The sequence below is a fragment of the Cetorhinus maximus genome, chromosome 7 (assembly GCF_964194155.1).
Source record: "Cetorhinus maximus chromosome 7, sCetMax3.hap1.1, whole genome shotgun sequence".
In the NCBI taxonomy this organism is placed as follows: Eukaryota; Metazoa; Chordata; class Chondrichthyes; order Lamniformes; family Cetorhinidae; genus Cetorhinus; species Cetorhinus maximus.
In genome coordinates, this window is record NC_135885.1 from 24,244,884 (window position 1) to 24,260,648 (window position 15,765).

General features: G+C 40.7%; 1 protein-coding gene across 1 annotated transcript in view; it reads left to right on the top strand.

The window, feature by feature from the left end:
• c2cd3 (C2 domain containing 3 centriole elongation regulator) overlaps positions 1-15,765 on the top strand; it is a 146,149-nt gene that overhangs the window by 39,085 nt on the left and 91,299 nt on the right. Inside the window, exons 8-12 of the mRNA XM_078545200.1 lie at positions 889-1,036; positions 3,222-3,403; positions 6,745-6,954; positions 9,153-9,268; positions 10,100-10,218. Coding sequence (XP_078401326.1) covers positions 889-1,036; positions 3,222-3,403; positions 6,745-6,954; positions 9,153-9,268; positions 10,100-10,218 — 775 coding nt within the window. The remainder of the gene's footprint in view (positions 1-888; positions 1,037-3,221; positions 3,404-6,744; positions 6,955-9,152; positions 9,269-10,099; positions 10,219-15,765) is intronic.

Genomic DNA, 15,765 nt, shown 5'->3' on the forward strand with positions numbered 1-15,765 from the left:
TTACTTGTACCTCAAACTCAGCACCTCTATCCTTTTCATGTTTTAAAACCGCCTCCCCCCCACCCACCCCGGAGAAGCTGACTACTATCAATCTCTTGCCCAGCTTAATTAAATCACGTACACAGGCACCCAGCCTTCTTTACAGAATAACGCAATGTTCCCCAAAAACATTTTTTAAAAATAACATCCATTCTCACAATTTGTCATTGGGAACATGCTAGGATCCATTATTGAGGAGTTAGTAGAAAATCATAATACAGTCAGGCAGACTCTACATTGTTTCATAAAAGGGAACTGTGTGGAATTTGCCATAGCTGTCAAAATGCAAGTAGAGCTTTCTGAGCAGGTTGTTGGATGTGGATTAGCCTGAAGCCTCCTCGGCGAATTGGAAGCTCTTAATAAAAAGATTTATTTTTTCAGCTTTGTAGTTGCAAAGTATCAACCAGACAGGGAAAAGCCTCCAGGAGGAACTGCGTAATTGTTATAACTTTAAGTTAACACAGCATCGTGGAGGTATGCCACTCTTCTTCACTTGTCAAGGCTGAGCTAGTCAGGCTTTTTGATCTACAAGGGAGTCGAGGGCTATGGGAGCAGGTACGAAAGTGGAGTTAAGACCAAAACCAAATCAGCCATGGTCTTATTAATGGCAGAGCAGGCTTGAGGGGCCGAATGGCCCGCTCTTGCTCCTATTTCTTACGATCTTATGCTTAAAACTCTTTGGCCAAGCTTTTGACACTGCATCTGTTTTATTCACTTGCATTTGTTGTTTGAATGTAATTCAAAATTAAAAGTTCTCTATAAAGCCAAGTTGCTGTAAATTGTTGTACAGTGTAATGTGCACTGTACTGTATGGTACTATTATAATGTGCTCTTTATTTTTGCCTACAGTACTGACTCTATCCCTCTCCATTACTGGGATGGCATAGGCTCCCCTCCAGAGTCGTCATCTACAGGAAGTAGTATTTTAGATGAAAGTGAACTGAATGACCCTCATTATGATCAGAGCCTGTTGGAACATCTCTTCTACAAGAACCCTGTGAGTCATAAGGGTGCAGAGATCCTTGGAATTATTGCATGTTAACTGTTGCTAGCATGTTATTATTTAACTATGGCCAATAATAACCATGGATAATTTTATGTACCATAAATTTGTGTTTTGTGCTCCAATGCAAAATGGTTTCAGATATTTAAAAATGGCTAGTTTCTATCTTCAAGCTGTTGTCTATGTGTCACACTTCTTCTAAGAGGCCAATTAAGCACCTGCTCTCTGGTTGCTACCAGCTCCATCCTAGAACAGTCCTAGAAAGAGTAATTTTTGTGATATATGAAGCTTATCGTACTGAGAGCTGGACCCCAATAAACATGCAAAAGCAAAGACTTTGTGTTTCTGAATGTGCTGCTGTGGAATATGTTGGGCACCATTTGGGAGGGTAGAGGGAGAAAGATTTAGGGAAAGAGTAGGAATAGTCTGTGTTAAAACAACAAAACTGATGATTGAATCACGTGTCAGTGGTTAAGGTTCGATACCTCTTGTAGAGTGGGAAGCTGACCAAGTGGAAGGCAAAAAACTGAGGGCAGTGAACCTATACTGAAGTCTTAACTATTGGAACGGACGGGTTACCAAGCACACATGGTTATGGTTGCTGGCAGAAAAGAAGGATTACTGTTGAGGGTTTGTGACCCCTGCAGGCAGCCCAGTGATGATCACTCTTAACTGGTTTCTCCAAGGTTAGTGGAGAAAAACTGGGGAAAATAAACCAATAGCAGTAAATTTTGTAAAAATGAGACTTCTTTTGATAACTGTATAACTGAAATAACGTGTAGTACTAAGAGTTTCATTTAGCTGAAGTTTGCAAAACCATCTCTTAACTCCGGAAAGTAAAAGAGCAGTTAACTGAACTGCTTGCACTCAGAATCAAAGCGTGGTTACAGCGCAGAAAGAGGCCCTTCGGCCTGTCTAGTCCATGCCGTCCCCCTGCAAGAGTAACTCAGCTAGTCCTAATCCTCGTACCTCTTGGGTGCTTATCCAATTTTGTGTTGAGACCCCTGAATTGCATCAGAACATTTGAGATCCTAACCACTCACTGCATAGAAAATAATTCTCATGTCACCATTGGACCTTTTGCCAGTCAGCTTAAATTGATGCCCCCTCATTCTTGACCCTTTTGCCAGTAGGAACAGTTTCTCTCTCTTTACTCTCTAGATGTCACTTCTGTCAAATCTCCTCTCAACCTTATCTAAGGAGAACAACCCAGTTTCTCCAATCTATGCATGTAACTGAAGCCCCTCATCCCTGGATCTATTCTCATAAATCTTTTGTGCACCCTGTCTAAAGAGTTCACATCTTTTCTAAAATGCAGTGAACAGAATTGGACACAACTCCAGTTCAGGCCGCACCGGTGCTTTATAAAGATTCGCCATAACTTCTTTGCTTTTGTACTTAATGCCTCTGTTTATTAAACCCAGGATCTTGTGTGCCTTTTTAACTACTTTCTCAACCTTGCTGCCTTCAACTATTTGTGCACATATACCCCCAGGGCTCTCTGTATCTACACCCCTTTATTGAGCTGTTAGATGCATCTCCATTTGTGCTGCCTGTTGAAGAGCAAATATTTTCAGCTGGTCTCAGGCACCAGATGGCATCAATATTTTGGCTGCTAAGAACAGATTCGGTCTGTAACAACAAACTTAGTCAGGATATATGCATGGAAGTGTTAGATGTTGATATGCCTGGCATTTAATTGTATAATTTTTATTGTGAAATGGAAATAGTGAGATCATCAAAATTATTGGAAGCCCTGTTGTTCAACAGATATTTTTTGATGTGACTAATAATGTGCACGTTATTAATATTTTAAACACTTTGAGCCATTCTGAACTCGCATGCAGCCAACTACAGCACAGTATTTCATGCCCTAATGTACTGCACAACTGAGATTAGCCCAAACTCCTAAACTGAGCATTCTTGTTATCTGATTTGTCTGAAATAATAGAATAAAATTAACGTAGCATTAAAATATTGATGAAAATGATTTTCAATTTTCGAAAATCGAAATTTTCGATTTCTGCGATTAAAAATGTAAAATGGATGTTAAGGATTTTTATACACCTGGAATAGCTGACTTTTGGCATCAAGTGAAATATGGTACATTATTGCAATCTTGAATCAATCCTTCAAACATTTTAATTTGATTTCTTATCCGTTTGTTCTTTATATATAGAAATATGAAAGTAGTGTAAGTGATTTTACTAGTGAAGATGAGGAGTTGGATACCTCACAGAAAAAACTGAGACAACAATCCCTTCGCAAAGCTGATATCCATAACCAGCACGGATTGTCCCACCTTGCATCAGATCACGGTGTTACTGATTTAAATCTAAATGAGGCAGCAAAGAATATCGGGTAATATACTATTTTAGCAACATATTTAATGACAGTAAACATAACATTGTATACGTATCTAGTGTGCAGAAACTGGTTAGTTTAATAATGTGGTTTTGTATAAATCTTTTATCAAAGGTCTAGTTACCAGACTCTGTTTGAATTGATGACCGGAACTGCGTTTTGCTTTTGCTTTTGTTTAGATGGCCCTGTCAGCACTATGTTTAACAAAAATAACTAGCGTGCATTGCTGTTGATGACCTTTACATTGCCTGCAATGCTGCCTAACCACCAGCCATACAGCAGTGCTATGCAGGTTCCTTTCTTATGTGATTGGCAACTTACCTTTGATATTTAATCATTACTTATCATTAATATTTTAAGATTAAAAATTCAGTAAAAGTCATTCTCTTATCTATGTCCTCTGAAAAGGAACTGGATAAGTATTTGAAAATGAGCAATATGAAAAAAAGGGTAAGGAAAAGGAATGAGAGTGGATGGGCTTAGTTGAAGACCTAGAATTATCACAGACGTGATGTGCTGAATGGTAGGCACCAGTGCTGTAATTTTCATGTTTCTATGAAATATTTTTGTAGTAGCAGAGAAGTAGTAGTTCCTTTGAAGAGCCTTGTATTCCGAGCTAGATGCGTGAAAAATGAAAGTAACCAATGCCAGCTGATTGGGCTGGTCTAAAAGTCTGACTTCCATGTGAGCAACTAGAGCTGCTTCATGATCTGTGCAAGCTTATGTGTATAACGATCAATTGCACATTATTGGAGCAGCACTAAGTGTAAGTTAAAACCCAAACAATGACTAAATCAAAATACCTTATCTGATTTAGATTTAGAGAAAATACAGATGGAGAGAATTTTTGTAACTGAAATAGTGCCTCTATGCTAACTTCAGATGTATCAATATTGGTTTTCCTTATAATAGAATTTGTATTTATATTTCACTACTTCTGTAATGTCAGTCAGATTATGTAATGTCTGAATAATACTTCACAGTTTTTCAGCATTTCTAATTTTACATGTTTTAATGCTATGGCATAGACGTTGAATTGTAATGGAAACTATCAGACAACTGACATACGTTATATAAAACCAAATTTTAAATTTTCGATATCTGCTCCCTATGTATAGGGAGTGACAAGCCAGTGGATGTGTTGGCAGGCTTAAAAGTGGATAAATCTCCAGGTCCGGATGATTTGTGTCCCAGACTGCTGTGAGGAAGGCAAGGGAGGAGATCGCAGGGGCTCTGACCCAAATTTTTAATTCCTCTCTGGCCGCAGAGGAGATGCCAGAGGACTGAAGAACAGCTAATGTGGCTCCGCTATTTAAGAAGGGTTGTAGAGATAAGCCAGGGAACTACAGACCAGTGAGTCTCACGTCAGTGGTGGGGAAACTAATGGAGAAAATTCTGAAGGAGAGAATCTATGTCCACTTGGAGAGGCAAGGTTTGATCAGGGATAATCAGCATGGCTTCGTCGGAGGGAGGTCATGCCTAACAAATTTGATTGAATTTTTTGAGAAGGTGACCAGGTGTGTAGATGAAGGTAGTGCAGTTGATATAGTTTATATGGATTTCAGCAAGGCCTTTGACAAAGCCCACATGGGAGACTTCTAAAGAAGGCAAATGCACATGGGATATAGGGTAATTTGATAAGATGGATTCAAAATTGGCTTAGTTGTAGGAGGCAGAGGGTGATGACAGAAGGATGCTTTAGTGACTGGAAGCCAATGTCCAGTGGTGTACCACAGGGATCTGTGCTGGGCCCCCTATTCATCATTTATATAAATAACATAGATGAATATATGGGGGTTAGGATTAGTAAGTTTGCAGATGACACAAAGATTGGCTGGGTGGTTAACAGTGAGGTTGAGTGTCTTGTGCTACAGGAAGATATAGACGGGGTGGTCAGATGGGCAGATAAGTGGCAGATGGAATTTAACCCTGAAAAGTGTGAGGTGATACACTTTGGAAGGAGTAATTTGACAAGGAAGTATTCAATGAATGGCATGATACTAGGAAGTTCTGAGGAACAAAGGGACCTTGGCATGTGTGTCCATAGATCTCTGAAGGTGGAGGGGCATGTTAATGGGGTGGTGAAAAAGGCATATGGGACACTTGCCTTTATCAATCGACACATAGATTACAAAAGTAGGGAGGTCATGTTGGAGTTGTATAGAACCTTGGTGAGGCCACAGCTGGAGTAGTGTGTGCAGTCCTGGTCGCCACATTATAGGAAGGATGTGGTTGCACTGGAGGCGGTGCAGAGGAGTTTCACCAGGATGTTGCCTGGGATGAAACATTTAAGTTATGAAGAGAGGTTGGAAAGACTTGGGTTGTTTTCATTGGAGCAGAGAAGACTGAGGGGTGACCTGATCGAGGTGTACAAGATTATGAGGGGCATGGATAGGGAGCAGCTGTTCCCCTTAGTTGAAGGGTCAGTCACGAGGGGACACAAGTTCAAGGTGAGGGGCAGGAGGTTTAGGGGGGATGTGAGGAAAAACTTTTTTACCCAGAGGCTGGTGACAGTCTGGAATGCACAGCCTCGGAGGATGGTGGAGGCGGGTTGCCTCACATCCTTTAAAAAGTACCTGGATGAGCACTTGGCACGTCATAACATTCAAGGCTATGGGCCAAATGCTGGTAAACGGGATTAGGTAGGTAGGTCAGGTGTTTCTCACATGTCAGTGCAGACTCGATGGGCCAAAAGGCCTCTTCTGCACTCTGATTCTGTGCATTTATACTTCCTGTGTTTGCCTGTTTGTCACCCTGTTCAAAGTAATCTTCTCATATGGTATTTTTGAGCAGTATTATAAGTTGCTGTGTATATACAAGTAACTGAAAAAATAAAAGGTGCTTCCCTGCCCTTCCTCCAACCCCCCCTCCCCTTCAACATTTTAATGTTTCTTTCCCACCTTCTTCAGAAGTGGTGAATTATGATGACATAAATTGGAAGTACACTGAAAATACTTGAGGATAGGTTTGCTAGGTGGACAGAAGGTCTCCTCTTGCCTGAAGCTGGGTAGCCCATTGTCATTGTACCAACTGGTCAATTATCATGTTTAAGCCATTGTTTATTTTCTGTCGGTTAGTATTGAGAATCCTGGCTTTCCCTTCCTTCCTGGAGTTTTGTAGTACACTCACAGCCACCACAATTGTAACTAGTTACCTCACACACAAAGGTTTGTATCTGGTAACCTCCAGAATATTATAACTCAGAATTACACCATGCATTTATTCCCTGAGTCCACTAGGGTGATCTCCCCCTTATGAAGACAAGAGTGAACACTTGCAATTGCTTAGCTTTTATGAGTTGCATATGTTTAATAGTTTTTAATGTTTCTTATCTACAGCTCCTACCCTGTGCAAGAACGTCCTCTACTAGCTGAGCAGGAGATGCAAGCTATTGAGTTGAGTGTTGATAGACTAACCCTGCTGGGTCGCATTTATCTGGCCCGAGTTATCATTGAAACACTAAAACTTCCTCCAGACAGCACTCAAACAACCCCAAAACAAAAAGGCAGTAGTGGAAAGCCACCTCGACCTGTTCCAGGAAGAAAATGGTAATTTCTGAAATGTCACAGCATGTGCGATTATTAAGTTTGTCTCTAAAATGAAAAAATATATATTTGTGGCTAATTGCAATGTTGTTGTCCTTGCAGTGTCAGATTGGCTCATTTTTTAGCACTTATGCTTCAGAATCAGCAGGTGTGGGTTCAAACCTCACTTCAATACATAATCTAAATTGTTGTTTCAGCGTATAACTAAGGGAGTGTTGCAATGTCATTGCTTGCAGCCTTTTAGTATTGGAGGGAGGGGTGTTTAATGTGCTGGATGTGCTGCGGATCAAATGGATTGCTTTGCTCTGCACAGTGCTGAACTATTTGAGTGTTGTCGAGGCTGCACTTATCCTGGCAAATGGAGGGGATTCCTGACTTGCATCTTGCAGGTGATGGAAAAGTTTTGGAGGATCAGGAGGTGAGCCACACAGCACAGACTCTCCAGCCTCTGATCTGGTCTAGTAGTCACTGCATTTTGTGGCTGATTTAGTTAAGTTTCTGGTGAATGTTGACCTCACCCCCCCCTGAATGTTTCTGGGGGTTTCTGTAATGGTAATGCTAATATATGTCAAGGGGCAACTATCTTGTTGGAAATGGCCATTGCTTGGCTTTTGACTGACAACCACTGTGAAAGTTTTTATATAAATGCAAGTTTTTTTTTTCACACCATTTCAAGTGTAGGTTCACAATCTTAGAATAGGCTGGCCTCGCGTACCATCATTGCTGTGTAAATGCATTAGATTCTTGACTGACATACCTTAATTTTGTGTTCCTGTCTTATTAACATTTATGGGTTGTCTTATCAGTCTTACTTGTGTTATTTGCTGAAGGGATGAAGCAATGGCTAGGAATCTACGCTGTCCAAGTGATTGATTCTATTGGTAGGTTATAAAAGCAGTGCATCCCTTCATAGAGGAAATTGCACATTGAATGGACTTGCCTGCAAAGGTCTCCCATTTAAGACTGAAATGAGAAGGAACTTCTCTGAGGGTGGTTAGTGTTTGGAATTCTCTTCCCCAGCAAGCAGTGGAAGCTGGGTTATTGAATATATTCAAGGCTGAGTTCCAGATTTTTGATTGACAAGGGAGCGTAGGGTTATGGGGGGGCATGCAAGAAAGTGGAGTTAAGACCATAATCAGATCAGCCATAATCTTATTGAATGGCAGAACAGCCCCGAGGGGCCAAAGGGCCCACTCCTGCACCTTGTCCCTATGGATAACATGATCTCATGGGGAAAGATAAGAAATGTTGTGTAGTGATTTTTGTTTGGAGATGATGTATTGTTTGGAGAGATTAAATTAACCATAGCCTTCCCTGGTAAAATGTTTTTTTGAAATTCAGGCAAGCATTATCATCGATGGCTGGGCTTAATCTTGACAGTTAAGTCAGTTCAACCAATTATGGGAACATGAATCAACAACAACAAAAACAACAAGTTATATTTATATAGCACCTGTAATGTAATAAAATGTCCCAACACCCTTCACAGGAGCATTATAAAACAAAATTTGGCACTGAGCCACATAAGGAGATAATTAAGCCAGGTAACCAAAAGCTTGGTCAAAGAGATGTTTTAAGAACCGTCTTAAAGGAGGAAAGCACATGGCAGAGAGGTGAAGAGGAGGATATCCCAGACCTTGGGGTCATGCAACTAAAGTCGCAGCCACCAATGGATGCACAAGAGGCCAGACTTAGAGGAGTGTAGATATCTTGGAGGATTGTGGGGCTGAAGGAGATTAGAGATAGGGGAGGGGTGAGGCCATGGAGGGATTTGAAAACAAATATGAGAATTTTAAAATCAAGATGTTGCTTGACCAGGAGCTAATGTAGGGCCTGCGAACGTAGGTGATAGGGGAATGGGACTTGCTGCATGTTATAACACCAGCAACAGTTTTGGATGACCTCAAGTCTACGAGGGTAGAATGTGGGAGACCAGCCAGAGGTTATAAGAATTGTCCAGTCTAGAGGTGAGAAAGGCATGTATGAAGATTTCAGCAGCAGATCCACAGAAATTAATGTATTCCGTATTTTGGGAGCTATTTGTATAGGCTTTGTCACTTATAGTTTCTGGTGAGTGGTGACTCCCAGGACGTTGCTGGGGGATTCAGTGATGATAATGCTATGTACAATTTATTGATTTCATTTGGAGAAAAAAATCTATTTCAAGAATTAAATTTCAATTCTCTTTTTCCTGCCCTCAGCACTTACTTTGTTGAGTATCACTTTCCTGTAGCCACACCTTCAAGAGGTGGAGCCAAAGGTGTTTCGATGGCCTCTGAAATTACACGGGTAGCCTCCAACAAAGTTACAAGAGAAGGTAAAACGTATAGACAAAGATCTTCGTGGTGTACTTGGTTAAAAATTGTGTATGGTTAACATTGTACCCCAGAATATGATTTTGTCTTCAGGTAATTGTTGTGGCCTCAGCCAGGTCAACTGAAGGTGGTGATAATGAATGATGGACAGGGAATTTTTCTGGCACCCTTCCCTCCAAGATAACATAAAGAATGAATGTCCCTGAGCTTCCGAATTGCTGTGCTATCTCAAAATTGACAAAGGCCACATTTCCCACCTTGCTGGATAGGGAAAGTTATGAGACTTGGAGAGACCTTAAAGAGTAGGCTAAAATGTTGAAATCATCATTCTTTTTAAAAAGGACATTAACCTGCATATGAGATGCAATACTAGAAACCATGATAAGTCGATGGTAAATGGTGCAGTTTATGGCTGCTGCGGCTCTATTCCATTGATTTTAAGTGAATTTTATTCTTCCATATTTCTTTTGAATTCAGGCTCTTGAAAGAGAGCCTTCAGAGTAAATGGCTGAAATTTAAAGATGTACTCCTGAAGGTATTGGAATTTGTTTTTGGTATGAGGAGGAAGAAGAAAAGATGTCGTACAATAGATGATCTGACATATTGCTCTTGAGCTTCCTGCTGGGTGGAACCAAGGAATCCTTGGTTTGGATGATGGAGGCAAAATTCAATGGCCACCTTGACAGCGATCAAGGAGAAAACTGTTGCTAAGATTGCCCTGAGCTTAATAATAGTAATAGGAGAAAGCAGTGGACTTTTAAAAGGGCAATATTTCAATGGTAGAGATTATAAATACTACTTTTTCAAAATTCATTGTTTTCTGTTTTCCACAGCTGTTAAGTTCCAGCAGCGTTTTGTTTTTCCTATCTGTTTTAGTGGTTTAATGATAGAGCGATGGTGGAACTCAGATCTTCTGTTCAAAATTTACTCCAGGAAGAGTACACAGAAAAAGGTTAGACTTTAACTACATTTTAAAGGACTTGATAATGTAATTATTTTTTGACCTGGTATTTTCTTAAAATTTTTATTAACCTAGTACTCATCTTTTTAGGGTAAGCTAATTTGAAATTTACTCCATAATCAATATTGGGTCAGATTTTAGGATAAGAATAACAGTAATTATAACGGGGTCTATTGGGCAGCCACTTCTGGCATCCACAAATGAGCAGTTAAATGACAAATCCAGAAGTTTCTGTGAGATAACCCCGCTCCACCGCAGTGCACAATTGTCAACGTATTCATAAGAACGCAAGAATTAGGAGCAGCAGTAGGCCATTCAGCCCCTTGAACTTGCTCTGCTATTTGATAAGATCATGGCTGATCTGATTGTTGCTTCAACTCTACTTTCCTGTCTACCCCCTATAGCCTTAATTGAGAGAGCAGCTGTTAAAGCATACAGTTTCCTCGGCTTTACTAATAGGGGCATAGACTACAAGAGCAAGGAGGTTATGTTCAATTTGTATAAGTCACTGGTTTGGCCTCAGCTGGAGTGTTGTGTCCAGTTCTGGGTGCTGCACTTTAGGAAGTACGTGAAGGCGTTAGATAGGGTGCAGAAAAGATTCACAAGAATGGTTCCAGGGATGAGGAACTTCAGTTATGAAGATAAAATGGAGAGGTTGGGACTGTTTTCCTTTGAGAAAAGGTGGTCGAGAGGAGATTTGATAGAAGTATTTAAAGTCATAAGGATCTGTGCAGAGTAGATAGGGTCAAAAGGATTGAGAACAAGAGGGGATAGATTTAAAGTAATTGACAAAAGAAGCAAAAGCAACATGAGGAAAAACATTTTCACACCACAAGTGGCCAAGATCTGGAATGCACTGCCTGGGAGTGTGGTGGAGGCAGGTTCATTTGAAGCATTCAAAAGGGAACTAGACTGTTATCTGAAAAGGAAGGATGTGCAGGGTTACGGGGAAAAGGCGTGGGAATGACACTAAGTGAGTTGCTTATTTGAAGAGGTGGTGCAGACACGATGGGCCCAATGGCCGCTTCCTGCACTGTGACAATTCTGAGATTCTTTGGCTCCCTTGTCAATCAAGATTCTATCTAACTCAGCCTTAAAAATATTCAATGACCACTGCTCTCTGGGCAGAGCACGAACTAAAAACCGTCTCAGAGAAAAAATTTCACCTCAACTCTGTCTTAAATGGGAAACCCCTTATTTTTAAACAGTATCCCCTAGGTCTAGTCTCTCCCACAAAAGGAAACACCTTTTTTTAAAAATTACAACTTTTTCTGCTTTGTGCTTTCGTTCTGCTTTCTACTTCCTAGTTTAAACTCTGCATGTCTCTGAATATTCTTCAAAGAGATTGGCTGGGCTGTTGTTTTTTTAACCCAGTTTGCAGATGCCGCAGACAGCGTTGCACAAACAGTTGCCAAATTAGAGCAAATCTGCATGCTAAAACCTGCAAACACTTTTTGGGCAAATGTAAGTGAGGAGAATGGCAATTGCCATTTCTTCGCTACTAGTCTCAAAATATGGATCAGCGACTTGAAGTAGTTGAACATTGTTAAGCAATATAATTAGCGTTGCCAACAATACCAGATTGTTCTGGACTCTCCAAACTTTAAAGATTAACCTCTTGGACACTGCTGTGAACAACTTAGTAGATAAATCAGTGGGAAATGCTGATCTACTCCACTTCCCATTCTCCAGCTTCTGATTAATAACTGCATCCTCCAGTCACACCCCACAACCTGCATGTCACCCCTCAATGACCAATCTGATTGCAGAGTGGTGAATGGCGATCACCAGGGTGGGATAAATCTCGGCCAGTGAGATGTTGTGAAGGTGGAATTGCATCTGACATTCTAGGTCTTTATAATTTCTTATTTTGTTTTTCAATTCCTGCAAATTTGACAGAATGGTTGGTGGCACTGGGCTTTTCTGGAAATTGCCCTATGCTGAGACTTACCATTAAATCTAGCTTAGGCCAATAAAAACGTGTTAAGCCACAGTGATTGTTAGCAGAAGGATGAGAATGGAAATGTCAATTCAATGAGTTATACTTAGGGCCTTAGAAGGCAGTCACCTATGATTATCATATAACCCTTGTTATATGTACCTCTACGTTCTCGTTTTATAGCGTGCCTTATATCACCACTACTGTTTGGTGGCCAATAAACTACTCCGACCAATTTGTGCTGTCCCTTGCTGTTCTTTCAGCTCCACCCAAACCCATTCTACATCATCTTCTTCCGATCTATGATCCTCTTTCACTAATGTACTGATCTCATCCCTTATTATCAGGGCTACCCCATCTCCTTTTTGCCTGTCCTTCCCAAGTAGAGGACGGATTTTTTTTAAAAATTCATTCACGGGATGTGGGCTTTGCTGGCTGGGCCAGCATTTATTGCCCATCCCTAATTGCCCTTGAGAAGGTGGTGGTGAGTTGCCTTCTTGAACCGCCGCAGTCCATGTGGTGTAGGTACACCGACAAGGCTGTTAGGAAGGGAGTTTTAGGATTTTGACCCAGTGACAGTGAAGGAACAGCAACTGTAATCATGGGTGACTTCAATCTACAAATAGACTGCGTTAATCTGAGTACTAATACTGTGGAGGATGAATTCCTGGAAGATGGTTTTCTAGAGCAGTTTGTTGATGAACCATTTAGGGAACAGGCTATTTTAGATCTAGTATTATGTATGCAATGAGAAAAGACTAATTAATTAACCTTGTTAGAAAAGAACCTTTAGGGAAGAGTGATCATAATATGATAGAATTTTCCATTAAGTTTGAAAGCTAGGTAGTTCAGTCCGAAACTAGGATCTTCAATCTAAACTAAGGAAACTATGAAGGTATGAGGGGCAAGTTGGTTGTAGTAGATTGGGAAAATACATCAAAATGTGTGATGGTAGACAGACAATGGCTTGCATTTAAAGATTTAATACATGGTTTACACCAAATATACATTCCTTTAAAGCACAAAATGCCAATAGGAAATGAGTCAAACGTGGCTAACAAAGGAATTTGAAGATTGTATCAGATCAAAGGAAAAGGCTTATAAAGTTGCCAAAAAAAAGTAATAAGCCTGCAGATTGGGAGCAATTTAGAATTCAGCAGAGGATCAAGAACCTTATTTTTAGAAAAAAGGAGAATAGAATATGAACATAAACCAGCAAGAAACGTAAAAATGGACTGTAAAAACTTCTATCGCTTTGTAAGAAGGAACAGATTTGCAAATACGATTACAGGCAAAGGAGAATTTAAAATGGGGAAATGAACAAAGAACAAAGAAAAGTTCAGCACAGGAACAGGCCCTTCGGCCCTCCAAGCCTGTGCCGATCATATTGCCTGTCAAACTAAAACATTTTGCACTTCCGGGGTCCGTATCCCTCTATTCCCATCTTATTCATGTATTTGTCAAGCTGCCTCTTAAACACCACTATCGTACCTGCTTCCACCACCTCCTCTGGCAGCGAATTCCAGACACTCACTACCCTCTGCGTAAAAAACTTACCCCGCATGTCTCCTCTAAAGTTTTCTCCCCTCACCTTAAATCTATGTCCCCTAGTAATTGACTCTCCCACCCTGGGAAAAAGCTTCTGACTATCTACTCTGTCCATGCCACTCATAATTTTGTAAACTTCTATCAAGTCGCCCCTCAATCTCTGTCGCTCTAGTGAGAACAATCCGAGTTTCTCCAACCTCTCCTCATAGCTAAAAACCTCCAGACCAGGCAGCATCCTGGTAAACCTCCTCTGCACCCTCTCCAACGCCTCCATATCCTTCTGGTAATGTGGTGACCTCTGTCACCTCTGTGACAGAGAAGCAAAATAATTACTTTGTGCCTGTCTTCACAGAGGAAGATACAAAAAACCTCCCAGAAATAGAAAACAAGGTACTAGCAGGAATGAGGAGCTGAAAGGAATTACTATTCGTAAAAAAGTAGTACTTGAGAAACTATTGGGACTGAAAGTTGATCATCAGGTCCTGGGGATTTAACTATATCATAGAGTATTGAAAGAGGTGGCTGTAGAAATAGTGGATGCATTGGTGGTCATCTTTCAAAATTCTGTAGATTCTGGAATGGTACCTGCAGAATGGAAGTTTGCAAATGTAACCCCGCTGTTTAAGAAAGGAGGTAGAAGAAAACCGGGAACTACAGACCTGTTATCCTGACGTCAGTAGTTGGGAAAATACTAGAATCTATTATATGAAGGGTCATGAGGACTTGAAACGTCAACTCTTTTCTTCTCCGCCGATGCTGCCAGACCTGCTGAGTTTTTCCAGGTAATTCTGTTTTTGTCTAGAATCTATTATGATATGATAACTGGACAGTTACAAAATAATGGTGATTGGGCAGTCAAAATCGACTTATGAAAGGAAAATCATGTTTGACAAACCTTTGGAGATTTTTGAAGTTGTTATTAGCCGAATAGATAAGGGAGAACCAGTGGATGTGGTGTATTTGGATTTTCAGAAGAATTTAATATGGTGCCACACAGGAGGTTAGTAAACAAAATTAAAGCACATGGAATAGGGAGTAAGATACTGGCATGGTATTGGGGATTGGCTAATGGACAGAAAACAGAGTAATAATAAACAGGTCATTGCCAGGTTAGCAGACTGTGACTGTGGGGTACCGCAAGGATCAGTACTTGGGCCCCAGCTGTTTGAAAATGGAGAACAAATGTAATATTTCCAAATTTGCGGATGACACAGCTAGGTGGGAATGTGTGAAGTGAGGATGATGCAAAGAGGCTTCAAGGGATTTCAACAGGCTTAGTGATGAGCAGGAGCATAGCAAACTGAATATAATGTGGATAAGTGTGAGGTTATCTACTATGGTAGAAGGAATAGAGGTGCAGTGTATGTCTTAAATGGTGAGAGATTGGGAAGTGTTGATGTCCAAAGGGACCTAGGTGTCCTAGTTCATAAGCCACTGAAAGCTAATGGGCAGATGCAGCAAGTAATTAGAAAGGTAAATGGTTGTTGGCCTTTATTGCAAGGAGATTTGAGTACAGGAGTAAAAATGTCTTTCTTCAATTGCATAGAACCTTGGTTAGACCACATCTGAAGTATTGTGTGCAGCTTTGGTCCCCTTACCTAAGGAAGGATATACTTATAGAGGGAGTGCAGCAGAGGTTCACCAGACAAATTCCTGAGATGGCAAGACTGTCCTTTGAAGAGAGATTGAGGAGGCTGGGCCTGTAATCTCTAGAGGTTAGAAGAATCAGAGGCGATCTCATTGAAACTTACAAAATTCTTAAGGAGATAGACAGGGTAGATGCTGAAAGGATGTTTCCCCTGTCTGGGGGGTGGTCTAGAACCAGGGGCAAGCCATTTAGTACTGAGATGAGGTAGAATTTCTTCACTCAGGGTGGCAAATCTTTGGAACTCTCTACCCCAGTGGGCTGTGGAAGCTCAGTCATTGAGTGTGCTCAAGATAGAAATTGATAGATTTCTAGATACTAATGCTATCAAGGGATATGGGGATAGGATGGTAATAAGACATTAAGGCAGACAATCAACCATGATCTAGTTGAATGGCGGAGCAGG